This window comes from Saccoglossus kowalevskii, chromosome 16 (assembly GCF_978046115.1).
Source record: "Saccoglossus kowalevskii chromosome 16, keSacKowa6.1, whole genome shotgun sequence".
Classification (NCBI taxonomy): Eukaryota; Metazoa; Hemichordata; class Enteropneusta; family Harrimaniidae; genus Saccoglossus; species Saccoglossus kowalevskii.
Genome location: NC_140656.1, coordinates 9,370,806 through 9,394,476, shown reverse-complemented (window position 1 = coordinate 9,394,476; position 23,671 = coordinate 9,370,806). Strand labels below are relative to the sequence as shown.

Sequence of the window (23,671 nt, the reverse complement as noted above, 5' to 3'; positions counted from 1 at the left end):
CAAAATAAAATGTTTTTCAACATTATATGTATAATCAGAAACAAGAAATGAAAACAAATTAAAACATATGTAGTAGTATTGATTAAACTCATACATGTTATTATGACAAATATCAAAAGTTTATACATGGTAGCAGCATTGACACTTAGTGACAGTAATGGCACCAGTGGTCTATAACCTGGTCAATGTTATCATGGGAACTCCCTTAGTTGACACTTAGTGACAGTAATGGCACCAGTGGTCTATAACCTGGTCAATGTTATCATGGGAACTCCCTTAGTTGACACTTAGTGACAGTAATGGCACCAGTGGTCTATAACTTGGTCAATGTTATCATGGGAACTCCCTTAGTTGACACTTAGTGACAGTAATGGCACCAATGGTCTATAACCTGGTCAATGTTATCATGGGAACTCCCTTAGTTGACACTTAGTGACAGTAATGACACCAGTGGTCTATAACCTGGTCAATGTTATCATGGGAACTCCCTTAGTTGACACTTAGTGACAGTAATGACACCAGTGGTCTATAACCTGGTCAATGTTATCATGGGAACTCCCTTAGTTGACACTTAGTGACAGTAATGGCACCAGTGGTCTATAACCTGGTCAATGTTATCATGGGAACTCCCTTAGTTGACACTTAGTGACAGTAATGGCACCAATGGTCTATAACCTGGTCAATGTTATCATGGGAACTCCCTTAGTTGACACTTAGTGACAGTAATGGCACCAATGGTCTATAACCTGGTCAATGTTATCATGGGAACTCCCTTAGTTGACACTTAGTGACAGTAATGACACCAGTGGTCTATAACCTGGTCAATGTTATCATGGGAACTCCCTTAGTTGACACTTAGTGACAGTAATGACACCAGTGGTCTATAACCTGGTCAATGTTATCATGGGAACTCCCTTAGTTGACACTTAGTGACAGTAATGACACCAGTGGTCTATAACCTGGTCAATGTTATCATGGGAACTCCCTTAGTTGACACTTAGTGACAGTAATGACACCAGTGGTCTATAACCTGGTCAATGTTATCATAGGAACTCCCTTAGTTGACACTTAGTGACAGTAATGACACCAGTGGTCTATAACCTGGTCAATGTTATCATGGGAACTCCCTTAGTTGACACTTAGTGACAGTAATGACACCAGTGGTCTATAACCTGGTCAATGTTATCATGGGAACTCCCTTAGTTGACACTTAGTGACAGTAATGGCACCAATGGTCTATAACCTGGTCAATGTTATCATGGGAACTCCCTTAGTTGACACTTAGTGACAGTAATGACACCAGTGGTCTATAACCTGGTCAATGTTATCATGGGAACTCCCTTAGTTGACACTGAGTGACAGCATTGGCACCAGTGGTCTATAACCTGGTCAATGTTATCATGGGAACTCCCTTAGTTGACACTTAGTGACAGTAATGGCACCAATGGTCTATAACCTGGTCAATATTATCATGGGAACTCCCTTAGTTGACACTTAGTGACAGTAATGGCACCAATGGTCTATAACCTGGTCAATGTTATCATGGGAACTCCCTTAGTTGACACTTAGTGACAGTAATGACACCAGTGGTCTATAACCTGGTCAATGTTATCATGGGAACTCCCTTAGTTGACACTTAGTGACAGTAATGACACCAGTGGTCTATAACCTGGTCAATGTTATCATGGGAACTCCCTTAGTTGACACTTAGTGACAGTAATGGCACCAATGGTCTATAACCTGGTCAATATTATCATGGGAACTCCCTTAGTTGACACTTAGTGACAGTAATGGCACCAATGGTCTATAACTTGGTCAATGTTATCATGGGAACTCCTTTAGTTGACACTTAGTGACAGTAATGGCACCAATGGTCTATAACTTGGTCAATATTATCATGGGAACTCCCTTAGTTGACACTTAGTGACAGTAATGGCACCAATGGTCTATAACCTGGTCAATGTTATTATGGGAACTCCCTTAGTTGACACTTAGTGACAGTAATGGCACCAGTGGTCTATAACCTGGTCAATATTATCATGGGAACTCCCTTAGTTGACACTTAGTGACAGTAATGACACCAGTGGTCTATAACCTGGTCAATGTTATTATGGGAACTCCCTTAGTTGACACTTAGTGACAGTAATGGCACCAGTGGTCTATAACCTGGTCAATGTTATCATGGGAACTCCCTTAGTTGACACTTAGTGACAGTAATGGCACCAGTGGTCTATAACCTGGTCAATGTTATCATGGAAACTCCCTTAGTTGACACTTAGTGACAGTAATGGCACCAGTGGTCTATAACCTGGTCAATGTTATTATGGGAACTCCCTTAGTTGACACTTAGTGACAGTAATGGCACCAGTGGTCTATAACCTGGTCAATGTTATCATGGGAACTCCCTTAGTTGACACTTAGTGACAGTAATGGCACCAGTGGTCTATAACCTGGTCAATGTTATCATGGGAAGTTGACACTTAGTGACAGTAATGACACCAGTGGTCTATAACCTGGTCAATGTTATCATGGGAACTCCCTTAGTTGACACTTAGTGACAGTAATGGCACCAGTGGTCTATAACCTGGTCAATGTTATCATGGGGAGTCCCTTAGTTGACACTTAGTGACAGTAATGGCACCAGTGGTCTATAACCTGGTCAATGTTATTATGGGAACTCCCTTAGTTGACACTTAGTGACAGTAATGGCACCAGTGGTCTATAACCTGGTCAATGTTATCATGGGAACTCCCTTAGTTGACACTTAGTGACAGTAATGGCACCAGTGGTCTATAACCTGGTCAATGTTATCATGGGAAGTTGACACTTAGTGACAGTAATGACACCAGTGGTCTATAACCTGGTCAATGTTATCATGGGAACTCCCTTAGTTGACACTTAGTGACAGTAATGGCACCAGTGGTCTATAACCTGGTCAATGTTATCATGGGGAGTCCCTTAGTTGACACTTAGTGACAGTAATGGCACCAGTGGTCTATAACTTGGTCAATGTTATCATGGGAACTCCCTTAGTTGACACTTAGTGACAGTAATGGCACCAATGGTCTATAACCTGGTCAATGTTATCATGGGAACTCCCTTAGTTGACACTTAGTGACAGTAATGGCACCAATGGTCTATAACCTGGTCAATATTATCATGGGAACTCCCTTAGTTGACACTTAGTGACAGTAATGGCACCAATGGTCTATAACCTGGTCAATATTATCATGGGAACTCCCTTAGTTGACACTTAGTGACAGTAATGACACCAGTGGTCTATAACCTGGTCAATGTTATTATGGGAACTCCCTTAGTTGACACTTAGTGACAGTAATGGCACCAGTGGTCTATAACCTGGTCAATGTTATCATGGGAACTCCCTTAGTTGACACTTAGTGACAGTAATGGCACCAGTGGTCTATAACCTGGTCAATGTTATCATGGAAACTCCCTTAGTTGACACTTAGTGACAGTAATGGCACCAGTGGTCTATAACCTGGTCAATGTTATTATGGGAACTCCCTTAGTTGACACTTAGTGACAGTAATGGCACCAGTGGTCTATAACCTGGTCAATGTTATCATGGGAACTCCCTTAGTTGACACTTAGTGACAGTAATGGCACCAGTGGTCTATAACCTGGTCAATGTTATCATGGGAAGTTGACACTTAGTGACAGTAATGACACCAGTGGTCTATAACCTGGTCAATGTTATCATGGGAACTCCCTTAGTTGACACTTAGTGACAGTAATGGCACCAGTGGTCTATAACCTGGTCAATGTTATCATGGGGAGTCCCTTAGTTGACACTTAGTGACAGTAATGGCACCAGTGGTCTATAACCTGGTCAATGTTATCATGTGAACTTCCTTAGTTGACACTTAGTGACAGTAATGGCACCAGTGGTCTATAACCTGGTCAATGTTATCATGGGAACTCCCTTAGTTGACACTTAGTGACAGTAATGGCACCAATGGTCTATAACCTGGTCAATGTTATCATGGGAACTCCCTTAGTTGACACTTAGTGACAGTAATGGCACCAGTGGTCTATAACCTGGTCAATGTTATCATGGGGAGTCCCTTAGTTGACACTTAGTGACAGTAATGACACCAGTGGTCTATAACCTGGTCAATGTTATCATGGGAACTCCCTTAGTTGACACTTAGTGACAGTAATGGCACCAGTGGTCTATAACCTGGTCAATGTTATTATGGGAACTCCCTTAGTTGACACTTAGTGACAGTAATGGCACCAGTGGTCTATAACCTGGTCAATGTTATCATGGGAACTCCCTTAGTTGACACTTAGTGACAGTAATGGCACCAGTGGTCTATAACCTGGTCAATGTTATCATGGAAACTCCCTTAGTTGACACTTAGTGACAGTAATGGCACCAGTGGTCTATAACCTGGTCAATGTTATTATGGGAACTCCCTTAGTTGACACTTAGTGACAGTAATGGCACCAGTGGTCTATAACCTGGTCAATGTTATCATGGGAACTCCCTTAGTTGACACTTAGTGACAGTAATGGCACCAGTGGTCTATAACCTGGTCAATGTTATCATGGGAAGTTGACACTTAGTGACAGTAATGACACCAGTGGTCTATAACCTGGTCAATGTTATCATGGGAACTCCCTTAGTTGACACTTAGTGACAGTAATGGCACCAGTGGTCTATAACCTGGTCAATGTTATCATGGGGAGTCCCTTAGTTGACACTTAGTGACAGTAATGGCACCAGTGGTCTATAACTTGGTCAATGTTATCATGGGAACTCCCTTAGTTGACACTTAGTGACAGTAATGGCACCAATGGTCTATTACCTGGTCAATGTTATCATGGGAACTCCCTTAGTTGACACTTAGTGACAGTAATGGCACCAGTGGTCTATAACCTGGTCAATGTTATCATGGGAACTCCCTTAGTTGACACTTAGTGACAGTAATGGCACCAGTGGTCTATAACCTGGTCAATGTTATCATGGGGAGTCCCTTAGTTGACACTTAGTGACAGTAATGACACCAGTGGTCTATAACCTGGTCAATGTTATCATGGGAACTCCCTTAGTTGACACTTAGTGACAGTAATGGCACCAGTGGTCTATAACCTGGTCAATGTTATCATGGGAAGTTGACACTTAGTGACAGTAATGACACCAGTGGTCTATAACCTGGTCAATGTTATCATGGGAACTCCCTTAGTTGACACTTAGTGACAGTAATGGCACCAGTGGTCTATAACCTGGTCAATGTTATCATGGGGAGTCCCTTAGTTGACACTTAGTGACAGTAATGGCACCAGTGGTCTATAACTTGGTCAATGTTATCATGGGAACTCCCTTAGTTGACACTTAGTGACAGTAATGGCACCAATGGTCTATAACCTGGTCAATGTTATCATGGGAACTCCCTTAGTTGACACTTAGTGACAGTAATGGCACCAGTGGTCTATAACCTGGTCAATGTTATCATGGGGAGTCCCTTAGTTGACACTTAGTGACAGTAATGGCACCAGTGGTCTATAACCTGGTCAATGTTATCATGGGAACTCCCTTAGTTGACACTTAGTGACAGTAATGGCACCAGTGGTCTATAACCTGGTCAATGTTATCATGGGAACTCCCTTAGTTGACACTTAGTGACAGTAATGGCACCAATGGTCTATAACCTGGTCAATGTTAACATTGGGAACTCCCTTAGTTGACACTTAGTGACAGTAATGGCACCAGTGGTCTATAACCTGGTCAATGTTATCATGGGAACTCCCTTAGTTGACACTTAGTGACAGTAATGGCACCAGTGGTCTATAACCTGGTCAATGTTATCATGGGAACTCCCTTAGTTGACACTTAGTGACAGTAATGGCACCAGTGGTCTATAACCTGGTCAATGTTATCATAGGAACTCCCTTAGTTGACACTTAGTGACAGTAATGGCACCAGTGGTCTATAACCTGGTCAATGTTATCATGGGGAGTCCCTTAGTTGACACTTAGTGACAGTAATGGCACCAGTGGTCTATAACCTGGTCAATGTTATCATGGGAACTCCCTTAGTTGACACTTAGTGACAGTAATGGCACCAGTGGTCTATAACCTGGTCAATGTTATCATGGGGAGTCCCTTAGTTGACACTTAGTGACAGTAATGACACCAGTGGTCTATAACCTGGTCAATGTTATCATGGGAACTCCCTTAGTTGACACTTAGTGACAGTAATGGCACCAGTGGTCTATAACCTGGTCAATGTTATCATGGGGAGTCCCTTAGTTGACACTTAGTGACAGTAATGACACCAGTGGTCTATAACCTGGTCAATGTTATCATGGGGAGTCCCTTAGTTGACACTTAGTGACAGTAATGGCACCAATGGTCTATAACCTGGTCAATGTTATCATGGGAACTCCCTTAGTTGACACTTAGTGACAGTAATGGCACCAGTGGTCTATAACCTGGTCAATGTTATCATGGGAACTCCCTTAGTTGACACTTAGTGACAGTAATGGCACCAATGGTCTATAACCTGGTCAATGTTATCATGGGAACTCCCTTAGTTGACACTTAGTGACAGTAATGACACCAGTGGTCTATAACCTGGTCAATGTTATCATGTGAACTCCCTTAGTTGACACTTAGTGACAGTAATTGCACCAATGGTCTATAACCTGGTCAATATTATCATGGGAACTCCCTTAGTTGACACTTAGTGACAGTAATGGCACCAGTGGTCTATAACCTGGTCAATGTTATCATGGGAACTCCCTTAGTTGACACTTGGTGACAGTAATGGCACCAGTGGTCTATAACCTGGCCAATGTTATCATAGGAACTCCCTTAGTTGACACTTAGTGACAGTAATGGCACCAGTGGTCTATAACCTGGTCAATGTTATCATGGGGAGTCCCTTAGTTGACACTTAGTGACAGTAATGGCACCAGTGGTCTATAACCTGGTCAATGTTATCATGGGAACTCCCTTAGTTGACACTTAGTGACAGTAATGGCACCAGTGGTCTATAACCTGGTCAATGTTATCATGGGGAGTCCCTTAGTTGACACTTAGTGACAGTAATGACACCAGTGGTCTATAACCTGGTCAATGTTATCATGGGAACTCCCTTAGTTGACACTTAGTGACAGTAATGGCACCAGTGGTCTATAACCTGGTCAATGTTATCATGGGAACTCCCTTAGTTGACACTTAGTGACAGTAATGGCACCAATGGTCTATAACCTGGTCAATGTTATCATGGGAACTCCCTTAGTTGACACTTAGTGACAGTAATGGCACCAGTGGTCTATAACCTGGTCAATGTTATCATGGGAACTCCCTTAGTTGACACTTAGTGACAGTAATGGCACCAATGGTCTATAACCTGGTCAATGTTATCATGGGAACTCCCTTAGTTGACACTTAGTGACAGTAATGACACCAGTGGTCTATAACCTGGTCAATGTTATCATGTGAACTCCCTTAGTTGACACTTAGTGACAGTAATTGCACCAATGGTCTATAACCTGGTCAATATTATCATGGGAACTCCCTTAGTTGACACTTAGTGACAGTAATGGCACCAGTGGTCTATAACCTGGTCAATGTTATCATGGGAACTCCCTTAGTTGACACTTAGTGACAGTAATGGCACCAATGGTCTATAACCTGGTCAATGTTATCATGGGAACTCCCTTAGTTGACACTTAGTGACAGTAATGGCACCAGTGGTCTATAACCTGGTCAATGTTATCATGGGAACTCCCTTAGTTGACACTTAGTGACAGTAATGGCACCAGTGGTCTATAACCTGGTCAATGTTATCATGGGAACTCCCTTAGTTGACACTTAGTGACAGTAATGGCACCAATGGTCTATAACCTGGTCAATGTTATCATGGGAACTCCCTTAGTTGACACTTAGTGACAGTAATGACACCAGTGGTCTATAACCTGGTCAATGTTATCATGGGAACTCCCTTAGTTGACACTTAGTGACAGTAATGGCACCAGTGGTCTATAACCTGGTCAATGTTATCATGGGAACTCCCTTAGTTGACACTTAGTGACAGTAATGGCACCAGTGGTCTATAACCTGGTCAATGTTATCATGGGAACTCCCTTAGTTGACACTTAGTGACAGTAATGGCACCAATGGTCTATAACCTGGTCAATGTTATCATGGGAACTCCCTTAGTTGACACTTAGTGACAGTAATGGCACCAATGGTCTATAACCTGGTCAATGTTATCATGGGAACTCCCTTAGTTGACACTTAGTGACAGTAATGACACCAGTGGTCTATAACCTGGTCAATGTTATCATGGGAACTCCCTTAGTTGACACTTAGTGATAGTAATGGCACCAGTGGTCTATAACCTGGTCAATGTTATCATGGGAACTCCCTTAGTTGACACTTAGTGACAGTAATGGCACCAGTGGTCTATAACCTGGTCAATGTTATCATGGGAACTCCCTTAGTTGACACTTAGTGACAGTAATGGCACCAATGGTCTAAACCTGGTCAATGTTATCATGGGAACTCCCTTAGTTGACACTTAGTGACAGTAATGACACCAGTGGTCTATAACCTGGTCAATGTTATCATGGGAACTCCCTTAGTTGACACTTAGTGACAGTAATGGCACCAGTGGTCTATAACCTGGTCAATGTTATCATGGGAACTCCCTTAGTTGACACTTAGTGACAGTAATGGCACCAGTGGTCTATAACCTGGTCAATGTTATCATGGGAACTCCCTTAGTTGACACTTAGTGACAGTAATGGCACCAATGGTCTATAACCTGGTCAATGTTATCATGGGAACTCCCTTAGTTGACACTTAGTGACAGTAATGACACCAGTGGTCTATAACCTGGTCAATGTTATCATGGGAACTCCCTTAGTTGACACTTAGTGACAGTAATGGCACCAGTGGTCTATAACCTGGTCAATGTTATCATGGGAACTCCCTTAGTTGACACTTAGTGACAGTAATGACACCAGTGGTCTATAACCTGGTCAATGTTATCATGGGAACTGCCTTAGTTGACACTTAGTGACAGTAATGGCACCAGTGGTCTATAACCTGGTCAATGTTATCATGGGAACTCCCTTAGTTGACACTTAGTGACAGTAATGGCACCAGTGGTCTATAACCTGGTCAATGTTATCATGGGAACTCCCTTAGTTGACACTTAGTGACAGTAATGGCACCAATGGTCTATAACCTGGTCAATGTTATCATGGGAACTCCCTTAGTTGACACTTAGTGACAGTAATGACACCAGTGGTCTATAACCTGGTCAATGTTATCATGGGAACTCCCTTAGTTGACACTTAGTGACAGTAATGGCACCAGTGGTCTATAACCTGGTCAATGTTATCATGGGAACTCCCTTAGTTGACACTTAGTGACAGTAATGGCACCAGTGGTCTATAACCTGGTCAATGTTATCATGGGAACTCCCTTAGTTGACACTTAGTGACAGTAATGGCACCAATGGTCTATAACCTGGTCAATGTTATCATGGGAACTCCCTTAGTTGACACTTAGTGACAGTAATGACACCAGTGGTCTATAACCTGGTCAATGTTATCATGGGAACTCCCTTAGTTGACACTTAGTGACAGTAATGGCACCAGTGGTCTATAACCTGGTCAATGTTATCATGGGAACTCCCTTAGTTGACACTTAGTGACAGTAATGGCACCAGTGGTCTATAACCTGGTCAATGTTATCATGGGAACTCCCTTAGTTGACACTTAGTGACAGTAATGGCACCAATGGTCTATAACCTGGTCAATGTTATCATGGGAACTCCCTTAGTTGACACTTAGTGACAGTAATGACACCAGTGGTCTATAACCTGGTCAATGTTATCATGGGAACTCCCTTAGTTGACACTTAGTGACAGTAATGACACCAGTGGTCTATAACCTGGTCAATGTTATCATGGGAACTCCCTTAGTTGACACTTAGTGACAGTAATGACACCAGTGGTCTATAACCTGGTCAATGTTATCATGGGAACTCCCTTAGTTGACACTTAGTGACAGTAATGGCACCAGTGGTCTATAACCTGGTCAATGTTATCATGGGAACTCCCTTAGTTGACACTTAGTGACAGTAATGGCACCAATGGTCTATAACCTGGTCAATGTTATCATGGGAACTCCCTTAGTTGACACTTAGTGACAGTAATGACACCAGTGGTCTATAACCTGGTCAATGTTATCATGGGAACTCCCTTAGTTGACACTTAGTGACAGTAATGACACCAGTGGTCTATAACCTGGTCAATGTTATCATGGGAACTCCCTTAGTTGACACTTAGTGACAGTAATGACACCAGTGGTCTATAACCTGGTCAATGTTATCATGGGAACTCCCTTAGTTGACACTTAGTGACAGTAGTGGCACCAGTGGTCTATAACCTGGTCAATGTTATCATGGGAAGTTGACACTTAGTAGTAGTAGTAGTAGTAGTAGTCCAGAGTTTTAAATCCGATTTGGTCCCCGAAGACGAGGGTGGCCGGATTCACCTTAAACTAGTGGCAATTTAAGGTTTTTTTGGAGCATGAGATAATTGGCCGGATGCCCTTCCTGACACCAATCCACTGTTTCGGCAGTGGGCCTAGCCTTTGAGGGAAACACCCATCATGCAAGGCAGCATGTGTAGAGGTATGTGCTATACATGACATGGTCTGAAAGCATCATATGACTCATAACAGACTGTGTTCAGGAAAGAACCACTTGGTCAAGGATGGGGTGATCAGCACTTAAGTATACCCCTACATACCCCAGCAAACTGGTCCATTACCTCCAACAGAGTTTACGTGGACTTATCACCTTTTAAGACAACAAGGAGAACCATACTAGTGTAATATGAACTAAATGTCAAATGATATTATCCCAATTTACCTCCTGTGCTGCAAGTCGGTTAATTTTCTTCTCTACAGTCAGGTCTTCTTGTAATTGTTGTAACATTGCTTTACCAAGTTCTTCAAGTAACTAATACAAAGATGTAAAAGAACAAGTTAGTTTATTACATGATTACAAGCAGGTATTGAAAGAAACAAATAAATTTTGCTATTTTCGCTGGTAAGTGAAATTCGCTAAATTAAATCCATATGAATATGAAACACTACAATATAAATGTATAAATTTTAAAACCCAGTGACCACTGATGAAATATATAGTCAAATTAAATATCATTGAAAATGAGTGCTTTTAACCAGAAAAATCCATGTTTATAGAGAACTAAAAAGATTTTAACCAAACGTGGTGATGTAAATCAAAAAATGCAGTCATCGTTCTCATAAAATGTGCGTAAATATCATCCTTTTAAATGCTAAAATTACAAACTTGCCTAACAAATAATAACACAATTCCCATGGCAGAATCACATTGGTAATTCATTTGGAAGAATTTGCATTTGTGCAACAGCATACTCTGGGTCCCCAACAACGATAAGATACATAAAATTCGCTGCTGATACGTTCCATTTAATGTGAAAGCTAAATAGTCAGCAACGGCCACCGCATGATAAAAATGAACTAAATGACTTGTCTCACCTTTGCAGCATGTAGCTGTATTGATGTATCTTTCTCTTCCAGACATTCATATATAATATGACATATATGTGGGAGACAACATCTCACAATTATGAAGTATCCTTTGACTAACTGTGTTAATACTTGCAATGCTTCTAATCTCACTGGCAATGGTTCACTGGAAGAACTTGCAGCAGTCCATGATCTACAAAAAAATAAGGACACAAGTCAGTTTGTGAAATACTCCATATTTAAATTGTCCATATTGACTCAATTAGTAGTGCATGTGCGTACATAAATAACAAAGATATTCCAGCTTACTATAAAGTTATGGATTATGTATGCTTTCATTAGAGAACAGACTAAATGGGAGCTAAAAAAGACTTGGATTAACAACAACAAAATCCAACAAATGCAAAATTATTTCCCAACACATTGAAATCACTGCCATAACACTCTTCAGTGATTTGGGGAAAACTATTTTTTACTCTCCAGCCATTTTCGAAAGTCGAGGCACTTCGAATAAAGCGGTTATTAAACATAGTTGTACATTTTGCCACAGAACACACATTCTATATTTTTGACTACGCGACATGTCTTTCTATCATACTGGCAGTATGACACAATTTAATGTGCTATTCAAACACAGGCTACAGTGAAGTGTGAGGTTTTGTCAAATCCTCATTGAAAATTTTTTTCGACCAGTGGCTTGTCTCTTCTCATTGAGTCTGTATGGTGTACACTCACCCAGGGTAGTGGGTCAAGCATTTTTATTTGGTGTTCAACCCAAGCACAACTATTTTAACTAAGGATTTGCACTCCTGACAACCATGGGTCTGATGCAATAACCACTATAGTGATTGTGTAATTGGTAATCACTGTCAAAGATTTGTGTAATAGCTGACAAGTCTTGAATTACTGTACTACCGGTAATTTAATCATAACATTTTAGCCAGCATGTTATTTTCAGCTGATTTAACTACTTTTTATAAACAAAACAACAAAGTCCATGCAGGAACACCAAAACCTGAGTACAATATGTTAAGATTGTACAGTTTAGGGGATAAATTAGGGTTTGGGTTGGGATAGTTTCAAGGTCCATACAATACATGAATTTTGGTTAATTAAGGAATTGTTAAAATAGCAAATATTTCACAGTGTCATCACAAAATGGCTGTGTATATCAAATTAAACACCCCTGTTTTTTAACCATGTTCAAAATGACAGCACGTTAGAAATGATTCTGCCGAATCATCTATTCCCATATTCATATAATATAAATCATCTTTGCTTAGACTATTAGAAACACATTTCTGATAGAAATGCATGTGAATCCACATTTTAGTAATAATTAATTAAAGTTAATTTAAATTTAACTTAATTACAACATTTTGCATATTACTCACCTTCCTAAGCCAACTGAAGTTGTAAGTGATTTATCAAGATGTACTTCAAGTCCAAGTTTAGATGGATGAATCAAAGCGGTGCACAGCTTTACAAGCCAAGACAATTCACACGGTTCACATATATTTGCCGTGGCAGAATCACTCAAACAACCTTGACTTTCATCACAAGACTCATCAGTATTAGAAGTACTCGGTTCAGTACAAATAGTCCTCACATTTTCAGTTACAGTTTGTATTTCATCTTTTCTCTCCATTGTCTCCTTCCCTTCATCACTTTTTAGACTGAGGTCCGGTTTACTATTGGCTTTACCGATATTAACCGAGTCTACGGGCTGCAGGATATAGATAATCTCCTCAAGTTGAGGCTGAATACTGACTATAGAACCAAGAAACGTTAAACACGCCACTCGTACATTATGATCTGCAATAACAATAAATATACGTTATCAGTCATAAAAAGAACTATTCATTCAGAATACACTGTTATCAAATTTGACACATTATGTAAAAAAATCCTGTTAAAAATTCAAAGATGCATCACGTACCTTTGTGTGATAGAAACTGCTTAATCTGCTTCACCATTTTTGTTAATAACCCTGAGCGTAGTTTATGATATGGAACATTAAGTATCAAAATAGCTAAACACTGCAATAAAGAAACATATTTCAAGTCAGTTCAAAAGCACTATACTTACTTTGAAAATACATTCTCAATAAATAATAAATTTTAACATATTTGAACTCTCGTGACCTTGCCCTTTGTTATATAATATTATTCCCTTAGTTTGTTTCAATATGAATATGCATTGTCATAATTAATTTTGACTACAGACAAGTTTTGGGGTTGTGCACACAATAACAATTATTAACGATGACGTCAACGACGACAACATCGGAGAGAATTTTTTCCTTAATATACCTTTCCCTTGGGTAAGTTGGGTAAGTGAACCCCGCCTCATAATTCAGCAACTTGCGTCAATATTGTAACAGTGTACGTTCATTGATTTTTAAACCATAAATATGGGAGAAGCTTCCTAGATAATTTGAGTAATTTGTTTTGAATTTTAAAACACATTCTCAAATTAGTAAATCTAATCACGGCCAGGTTTAAACTTTCATGAGACTGTCAGATCACTTTTCACTCCACAAAAGTCTTTCCTCACCCCTTGTTTAAACCAGATTTTAAATGTGCCTGCCTCAAGTCAATCTGACTAAAATCCAGTGCAGGTATAGGCTCCAATTTTTTAATATTGTTATATTGTTTAATAGTTATTTTTGTTTGTTTATGAATATTTTTTTGGTTTTACTTGCAGTTATTAAATTTTTTATATATCATATTGTATCGTATCATATATATGAACAACAAAATTTAATAACAGACAAGTAAAGCAAAAAAATAACAATTTTTAAAAAATTTAAGAAAAAAAATGAAGCCTATACCTACATCAGATTTTAATCAGATTGTTTTCAAGTGAGACCAAGGCTTACCTTAATTACTTGTGTTAATGTAATAGATGATGTCTCAGCTACCAATGCTAACAGTAAACACCTATGAATTTCTTTAATTGTACATCCTAATGTAACCGAGAACGGTGTAAAAGCGGCCGGCTGGCGTTCCTGATCACCAGCAGCTGCAGCCAAGTACTGCTTTGAACCATCCAAGAGTGAAGACAGCACAGCTAAAGCACCAGCACGAGCCTAGAAACAGAAACAGATGAGAAAACCCTGTTACCTAAAGTTTGTGTAATAAACTGTGAAATACTTAATTTTAGCTGAAATTAACTTTTGCTGACAAGACTTTTTGGGTTTTTGTATGGAATGTATTTTCATGACTACAAATGGCTGATCCCTAAACAATGGATAGTATTTAAGTACATGCAAGAGACAGATACAGACCATGTAGAATTCTTAACCCACTGAACCTTCACAAAGTGTACATTAGTGTTCAAAGGGTAGAGATTAAGAGCAAAAAAATGGTTGTTTACCTTTGGTGCAGGATCTTTAAGTATAGTTGTAAATAATGTCTGTGTTTGTGGTATAACACTACTAGAAGTTGGAGAATCTGGTAAAAATGACGACCAATATCCAAACATTATCTTCTTCTCTGTGGACTAAAAAGAAAGTTGTTTTAATATTCTACCCACCAAATAAGCTAGACCTCTAAAATAACTTGCTATTTGGCTATTATAAATTTTTAAATGTATGGGAGGGTGGGTTATTTAGTTTGAATCGATCATCAATGGCACTGTTACGAGATACGGAACTACAAGATTCAAGTTTACACAGATTACAAAGCTTTTCCAGAGCATGATTTACGTATTTACAAAAAACCTTGCTTGCTGCCCATATATTTTCTCATGATATTTACATATATTTACATTGCATATTTCTGGCTTTGGTCATTAGAGATAAAAATAAATGAAAATGTAATATTGCAAGTATTAATTTAAGTGTACTCCCAGGGTAATTTTTTAATAAACATCCCAATGCTTATTACTGTAAAATTTTGTATTAAAAGATGCATTCCTAACAGAAGTCACATCCATAATAAAAGCTGCATCCGTATTCAAAGCCACACATTCTTTTTGAACTAATAAAATCCCAAAATTCACCATTTCTCCTATGTGTAGTTGCTCTAATAGAAGCAGCATCCCCTCTGATGTACTGTACCATTTTAATAAATGGTGGCTTCTAATACAGATTTTACGGCACGTAGATGTAGGATTGTATTTAATTATTGTTTTTGTGTAGCTAACGAGTCCCGATGAGAAAGTAGAGAAGAATTGACAATTTATTTTGTCCATCTTTTACCACAAATGTGCCCCAGTACTGAATTGGGATTCCTGCCTTATACTGGCAATCTAGAACGCAACATTTGGGGTTAACACAATCACTCTTACATGTAAGGCACATGGGGGACTGTCTCTTGGATAGTCCTGTGTGGTGACTTGATATCAAGAATTATTATCAATATTCATAAACACACCAAAATGAATTTACAGGATTTATGAATTACAACAAACTACTTGCAAACCCCATGTCATACACCCAGGGATTGTGTTAACATTTCCATGTAGCGAGTCCCGATGAGAAAAAAAAACTGGAACTAGCAATATATTCTGTGTACGATTGGAACCTTATTTTGTACTTAGGTTGGAGTCAATCTTTAATATAGAGGGACCAGAAAGCATGGGATTAATATGGGATTAACACAATCCCTGCATACATTGCTATAGTGCGACATACACATGGAATAAACTCACACTGGTTTGGGTACTACAGATGACATAGGGACACAGTTTACTATACATACTTATGTTTTTCTTGACAATTTCTACATCTCAACTCACCCTTATTATTGTATGAAGACATCCTAATGCTGTCTGTCTAACTTTAGACATACAGGATTTTATTTTTGCTGCCTCTCCTCCCTCTGTATCTGAATACTCAGACTCTGAACTGCTAACCTTGTCCCAGGTTGGCCGAAAGGAGTATGCATCACTGCTAGAATAGCCCTTCAACTGATATGAAGCTGTATTTCTAGAGGCTGAAACAGCGCCAAACTCATTGTCACCAGTTGTATCTCCCTCCCCCTCTCCTTGCTCCTTATTTTTCTTCTGTGAGCTCCTTTTTTTCTTTGTCCTTTTACTTTGCTGAGTTTTTCCTCCCTGTGCCTTGTTTCCTTTGCCAGCTTTACCACTCGTTGGACGGAGAGTCACATCTTCACTGTCTGCCTGTTTAGCAGGTGAAGTCGGATTGAGATCATATTGTGCCATGGGTGTAGGGTATAATGTAGTTGGTATTTGGATATCAACACGAGGACCTCCCATTCCAAGCACAGCATATACCTGAAATAATAACAGTTTTAACATGGTATGGTATTGATTGGCAGCAGCCAAGCCATGATCATGTCAAGAAATGTCTGTACTCCTGCAAGAGTGCTGCATAATAGACAGTCATGTTTTTGGTTCCTTGGCTGCTTAGCGACCATCTGAGCAAAGGGAGGTTGCATGAATCAATGTATGTAGATTTACTTCTGGTCAGTAGAAATGCACAGTATTAGGCAGATATTTGACTACCTATACCAGCTTCAGTTTTGTTCTGTATTGTAGTCAGTCATCCATACTACCTTTGAAAATTTAATGAACTTTTCATAAAATATAGAAAACGTCTTTTACAGACAAAATATATCTGTACGAAAGTATCTTTGTAAGATATTCCTGAGGGACAACATAAAAGCATGTCTATTAAACTTGTGAAAAACTGAGGCAAACAGGACCCTGGATGACAGATTGTATCAAAATCGACCGGTTATGAAAAAACTTTTTCACACCTTTCACAAAATAAACCAGCATATTTTTATCCATTTTTTTCAAAATTTTGACAAATTGGCAGAAAAAAGTATAACGATCAAAAGTTTTACATTTTCACCACCAGTTCCCTTTTTTCATCACAAATTTACAAAATAGTCCCGTTTATAGTTTGCACTTTCCTTCAGAAGATTGGGACAAAAATAGCCAAATTTTTTGAGCAAAAACTAAAAATTTACTCAAATTTTGTCTGTTGGCTCCAAAAATTAGGGTTGATTTCCATAAATATTGAAGAATGTAAGAAAAAAGTGCAGACAAATTTGGGCGAGAAAGTCTGGTGGTGAAAGGGTTAAAGACAAGGAATCTGTTGATAAAACAATTGTCCAAATTTGCCGACTGATTTAAAATAACTGTAACCTACGGGGAGGTCAATATTTTTATCCTTTGAAAATTAATATCTAAATAGAATAAATAAAAAAAAATTACCTTGAGAGCTGCTAAAATGGCTCCAACATTGTCAAGATGTATTCTTTTACAAGACAAGAGAATACTTTGTAGACCACGTAAAGCACCTAATATCAGCTGTGTATAAAATGTTATGACATGTGAGAAATACAATGATTGCTATGTAAGTCTAAACCTGACACATACTTCTATTGCAGCACAGTGTGTTCATTTTGGAGATGAGCAAGGCTTGTTTATATTTTCACTGTAATAATTCTGGAATATCTAAAAATAATGTGCATCCATATTTGGCAATAGTGGTATATTGGGCATTCATATTTGGAAATAGTGGTATAATGGACATCCATATTTGGCAATAGTGGTATAATGGATATCCATATTTGGCAATAGTGGTATAATGGATATCCATATTTGGCAATAGAGTTTTATAATGAGCATATAATAGGCATTTATTAGGTTGTAGTGGTAAGACATGTGTGAAACAGTGCATGTTACAGAGTTAAAATCATAAAATGCTATGACTATACATGTATGATTTGACTAAAGGTCACAAACGACTACCATATAACTCAGAAATCCATACCATAAAACAGAAATCTTACCCGACAGTGTGAATTGTCATCCGTGTTACTTTGTTTTGGTGTCTGTAGTAATTTAACAATAACTTGGTAACTATTTTTAAGATATTCCTCTTCAATTGACTGACCGTCTGATGACCTAAAATAAATAATCACAATAAATAAATAAATAAATAAATAAATTGGCCTTAGCAAATGAATTTTAATGCACATGTTCATAAACATACTATAAATGCTTTATTTATTTATTTATTTATTTATTTATTTATTTATTTATTTATTTATTTATTTATTTATTTAACACAAAACATGACACAAAATGTCATGTGCTTTTTTCTAGATGAATCGTATAGGGAGTTACATCAGGTGAAACACCCATACATGGCAGCTTGCCATGAAATATACATGAAATTGAGGCAACAATCGATTCATAATCGAACTTAAATGTTGAAAAAATAATAATCTCAATGACATGCTGACACTAATCACAGTGAGCTCACTGCAATTTTGTCAGCGCCATAACCTTACATGATGTACGGGTATTCATCTGAAAAATCTCTCATGCACATGGGTTCGCATGTCATTTTCACATAAACAAAACATACATGTATATTCAATTTTTGTCAACATTAGGGGTATTATATTTGAAATAAATAGTTTCACTATAGGCATTATTGCATGATAACAGGGATTTAACAAGCATATTCAGTGAAATAATGGCTATTATAAATACATTATTGGTCAACTCTTCTTTACCTCATACACATATTTCCTATGCACTGTATTGCACCTCTTTTTATATCAGAGTCATCAGAGGCAGCAAATTTTAACAACAGTCCTTGTGGCTGGCAGGACAGGAGTTCACTGCAATACTGAGAACAAATACACTATCAGTATCACAATATACAACTGGTAGATGTTGATGGACGAATTTTACATTCTATATCAAGTATGTGAAACATTAGTGTTGTCAACATGTCAACACAAGGTGGGAATATTGTCAGATTAGTATTAAATGGCTGGATTGTGATTAAAGTTACTAATCAAAACTAATTACTGTAATTACTCTTCAGCTTTATTTGCTGAAGGAATGAATCAGTGGAAAAATAAAATGCAACAAAATACTCCTTTTCCTGTAATTTACATTCAACTAATCTGAAAGCAGTGAACATAAACTTCATACAAAACACCCAAAATGCTTTTTCAGCGAAAATTAATTCTAGCTAAAATAAAAACAATTTTACAGTATTTAAAAAGTTATGAATAAAACATTGGTTACAATTTTGTTGCTATACATCCTATTTTTGAAGTTGAATCTCGTTTATTACCGGTACTACCTTATAACGTGTGTCGTGTACGTCATAACGTGTGTCGTGTACGTTATAACGTGTGTCGTGTACGTCATAACGTGTGTCGTGTACGTTATAACGTGTGTCGTGTACGTCATAACGTGTGTCGTGTACATCATAACGTGTGTCATGTACATGATAAAACATGTGAACATCAAAATTTCTTCAGATTTTTATTCTAAACTGACAAATACCTTTCCACAATTGGCTCCATTTTCATAAACTATTGCACCCAGCGCTCTCAATGTGTCTGGTAATGTCCACGATTGACATGTCTTTGTGGCTGTAATGATGTATTCCAATAAGATATCTAAGGTATCTTGATTCAAAGTAATCTGAAATAAATGTTAAACAGTTGAGAAATATTCCTAAATTTCCATTTGGTGGGAGCAAGTAAAACACATAATCCATTTGTTGAACTTTTCGAGATTCCATGTTATTTGTGAAAATGATCATAAAAACAGGACAAAAGAATGTCAGTAGCGTAAAAACACGACATGGAATTGGACTCAGCATTGAACTATCAAAAAAGAATTCAAGTTCAGAATTAAATCATTTGTTTTTTGTGACAGACATTCGGTTAGCACAACATGAGATTTTGTAAAAGTCTGGAAAAATCACTTATTCAATGTTTTCAACTGTAATTCCTGAAATTGATTGGTCATAAAACACATGCTGCGTTCAATGAATTATTTTGATAGCATACTCACCTGTTGGTGTGCAACAATATTGACAATGACTTGACATGCTTTTGTGACTAATAACTCATACTTCAAGGGCACCAATGTGCATACTTTGTTTAATATGGCGCTGGCTTCCTAATAAACAAAACAAATGTGTGCACCGCTATATAAATGTGTACATGTATACATGTGTATGTAAACGAGGAACAGTGGATACTTTCTGGAAAAAAATCCTTGAATACAAAAACAATGAGTATCCCCTGAGGTTATAATATAATCTGTATCTTGCTATCTGTGGACTTATAATTTGTGTAAACTTTCTTCTATGAATTTTGGATTGATGGTGAATACCAACATTAAATATACCAGTTCCTACACATGACAGTTGGTAATAAGCTTGTCATTGCTGGTCATAACACAGACCTTTCTATTTAAGGTGAGTGATCACTTGTGAGCGATTCACAAAATTTCATTCCTTCCAAATTTCAAGGGAAGCTAAAAACACTTGCCTCGCCAGGGTAAATGTTTTATAAATATTTAATAAATTAGCATAAACAAGTCATTGTCAATGACACGTCCCCGTTCCGTTCATATTTGAGTGACATATACATTCAAAGCAGATCATGACCGAAATGCACCTGCATATGTACAACACATTGTGCTAAATCTGAACAAAATCCATCCATGCATGACTGAGATCCGGTTCTGGAATTGTGAAAATACGTGATTTTGATGCATTTTCGGCCTTAAAATGGCCATCATTCCGCTATTGTTAAGCAGATCATGAAACAAATGCACATATCTATTTGTGACATGATGTACCATGTGTGTGTGAAGTTTGAACTTGATCAATCCAGACATGTCTTGGATACGGATCCAGAACTGAATTCTTTAACAAAATGGCCGCCAGTCGGCCATTTCGAACTTGATCCGAAAAAAAAAAAGACGTGCATCAAGGTCCTATTATGTTTAATGTATGTACCAAATTTGAACAAAATCCATTCATGCATAACTGAGATACGGGTCCGGAATGGTGAAAATGTGCGATTTCAATGCATTTTCGGCCTTAAAGCGGCCCCCATTTGGCTATCGTTAATGAGATCATGAAACAAATGCACATACATATTTGTGACATGATGTACCTTGTGTGTGTGAAGTTTGAACTTGATCAATCCAGACATGTCTCGGATACGGATCCAGAACTGAATTCTTTAAAACAAAATGGCCGCCAGTCGGCTATTTCGAACTTGATCCGAAAAAAAAAATGACGTGCATCAAGGTCCTATTATGTTTAATGTATGTACCAAATTTGAATGAAATCCGTCCATGCATAACTGAGATCCGGGTCCGGAATGGTGAAAATGTGCGATTTCAATGCTTTTTCGGCCTTAAAGCGGCCGCCATTTGGCTATCGTTAATGAGATCATGAAACAAATGCACATACATATTTGTGACATGATGTACCTTGTGTGTGTGAAGTTTGAACTCGATCAATCCAAGCATGTCTCAGATACGGATCCAGAACTGAATTCTTTAAAACAAAATGGCCGCCAGTCGGCCATTTCAAACCCGATCCAAAAAAAAAAATGACGTGCATCAAGGTCCTATTATGTTCAATGTATGTACCAAATTTGAACAAAATCCGTCCATGCATAACTGAGATCCGGCTCCGGAATGGTGAAAATGTGCGATTTTGATGCATTTTCGGCCTTAAAATGGCCGCTATTCGGCTATCGTTAATCGGATCATGAAAAAAATGCATGTGCATATGTCCCATATAATGTGTGATGTATGAGTGAAGTTTGAACTTAATCGGTCCATGCATGTTCGAGATACAGGTGATCACGGACGCACGGACGGACGGACGCACACAGGGCAAAACATAAGTCCCCGTTTTCGGACTGCGTCCGAACGGGGACTAATTATAAAAGCTGATCATCAGCTTTCATTCACTGACTGGCTAAAGTGCTAAACATTGTCTACACCCATAATGCATACGTGATATAGCAACTAAACGTTAATATCACAATACCATTTCCAGATTGGTCAATTTTTGTTCTAAAATCCATTTTGATTTATAAAACTGTATATTTATGAAACATTTATATTACTGTACAGTAACAATAAAGATAAATACGACTTTTATGAAACATTTGGATATTATAAATAGGATCCCTATAAAAACAGTGAACAGCATGTCCAAACTTGTATCGATCGATAAAAGTGTTATTAATATGAGGTTATTACGAGGATACTTAAAAGTATGCACAAAGACAGTACAGCAAGAGTATTGACCAACACACAGCGGAGGTCGATGCAATGGAGTAATGTCTGAGTGCATACTTTTCAGTATCCTCGTAATAACCTTATTATTATACATCTTTTCCTCCCACTACATCATGGGAATGCCGAAATCCAAAAAGTTTAGAATAGAATCAGCAAACTTCTTAGTGTGGAGTCCAGTCAAACCCTGGTGGCAGCCATGTTTGTTTTTATTATTAGAGGATGCTTACGCGCATAATCATTCTATATTTGGAATTTGCATTTCCTAATATGGTAAGATGAAAATACCCTGTAAATGCTGCCAATCACCACACATCTAGGGATGAATAGTTGTAAATTGGCCAATAACTTAAGGACGTAAACCTGCAAAGACTCGCAAGTAATGTGCATTTCCAAATGGCTTTTACAGCCAGTGGAAGTGTCTTCTTTGGATTTGAATGAAGTGAGGATTATCGAAGATAAATATTTTATAAATATTAAATGTCCATAAAACAAATTTATAAACAGTACCTTCATGTAAGTTCTTAATTTTTTATTTTCCTTTTATGAAGATCAGAAAACTATTAATTAAAACAGATATTCTTTGATATTTCAGTGAATGCCTGTACACAGAATTCATGATGGCATACGTTGCAATGATTCATCGCACGGCAGATCGCGATAATACATTGAGAAGTAATGATGACGTAACTTCAAGAGGCTGTATATATAAGAAATTGATATAATCGTACCTTATCGGTAACAAACTGGATACAGTAATCGAGAGAAATAAACTGGTCAAGAACTGAATTGAGAGGGGTCTTGTAAGCTTCCCCCTCTCCAACAACCATGGACATCAGTTTAGATGAGCACTGTCTAAATCTTTGACGTTCTGCTTCGACAATTGCTCGCTCGTCCATCGCTGCCATGTTGAATTTCATCTCGACCTCGTACACGATAAAATTACTAAACTTAATTTTAAATGTTTGAATATTAAATATAAATCACAACTAAGTATAAAAAGAAATTATATATTATTAATACTCGGTAAATATTATTTAAGTTAA

At 38.1% G+C, this 23,671-nt stretch overlaps 1 protein-coding gene across 1 annotated transcript in view; it reads right to left on the bottom strand.

Moving 5' to 3' along the window:
• The window catches only part of LOC102803803 (HEAT repeat-containing protein 6-like), a 34,704-nt gene extending 11,090 nt beyond the window's left edge, over positions 1–23,614 (bottom strand). The window contains exons 1-13 of the mRNA XM_085491739.1: positions 23,357–23,614; positions 20,370–20,477; positions 19,854–19,994; positions 19,067–19,182; positions 18,335–18,449; positions 17,754–17,849; positions 16,308–16,805; positions 14,943–15,068; positions 14,446–14,655; positions 13,504–13,603; positions 12,959–13,379; positions 11,574–11,757; positions 10,921–11,010 (exon numbers count right to left, since the gene is read on the bottom strand). Of these exons, the coding sequence (XP_085347865.1) occupies positions 10,921–11,010; positions 11,574–11,757; positions 12,959–13,379; positions 13,504–13,603; positions 14,446–14,655; positions 14,943–15,068; positions 16,308–16,805; positions 17,754–17,849; positions 18,335–18,449; positions 19,067–19,182; positions 19,854–19,994; positions 20,370–20,477; positions 23,357–23,545 (2,394 nt within the window). The 5' untranslated portion in view covers positions 23,546–23,614. The remainder of the gene's footprint in view (positions 1–10,920; positions 11,011–11,573; positions 11,758–12,958; positions 13,380–13,503; positions 13,604–14,445; positions 14,656–14,942; positions 15,069–16,307; positions 16,806–17,753; positions 17,850–18,334; positions 18,450–19,066; positions 19,183–19,853; positions 19,995–20,369; positions 20,478–23,356) is intronic.
• Positions 23,615–23,671: the final 57 nt, after the last annotated feature.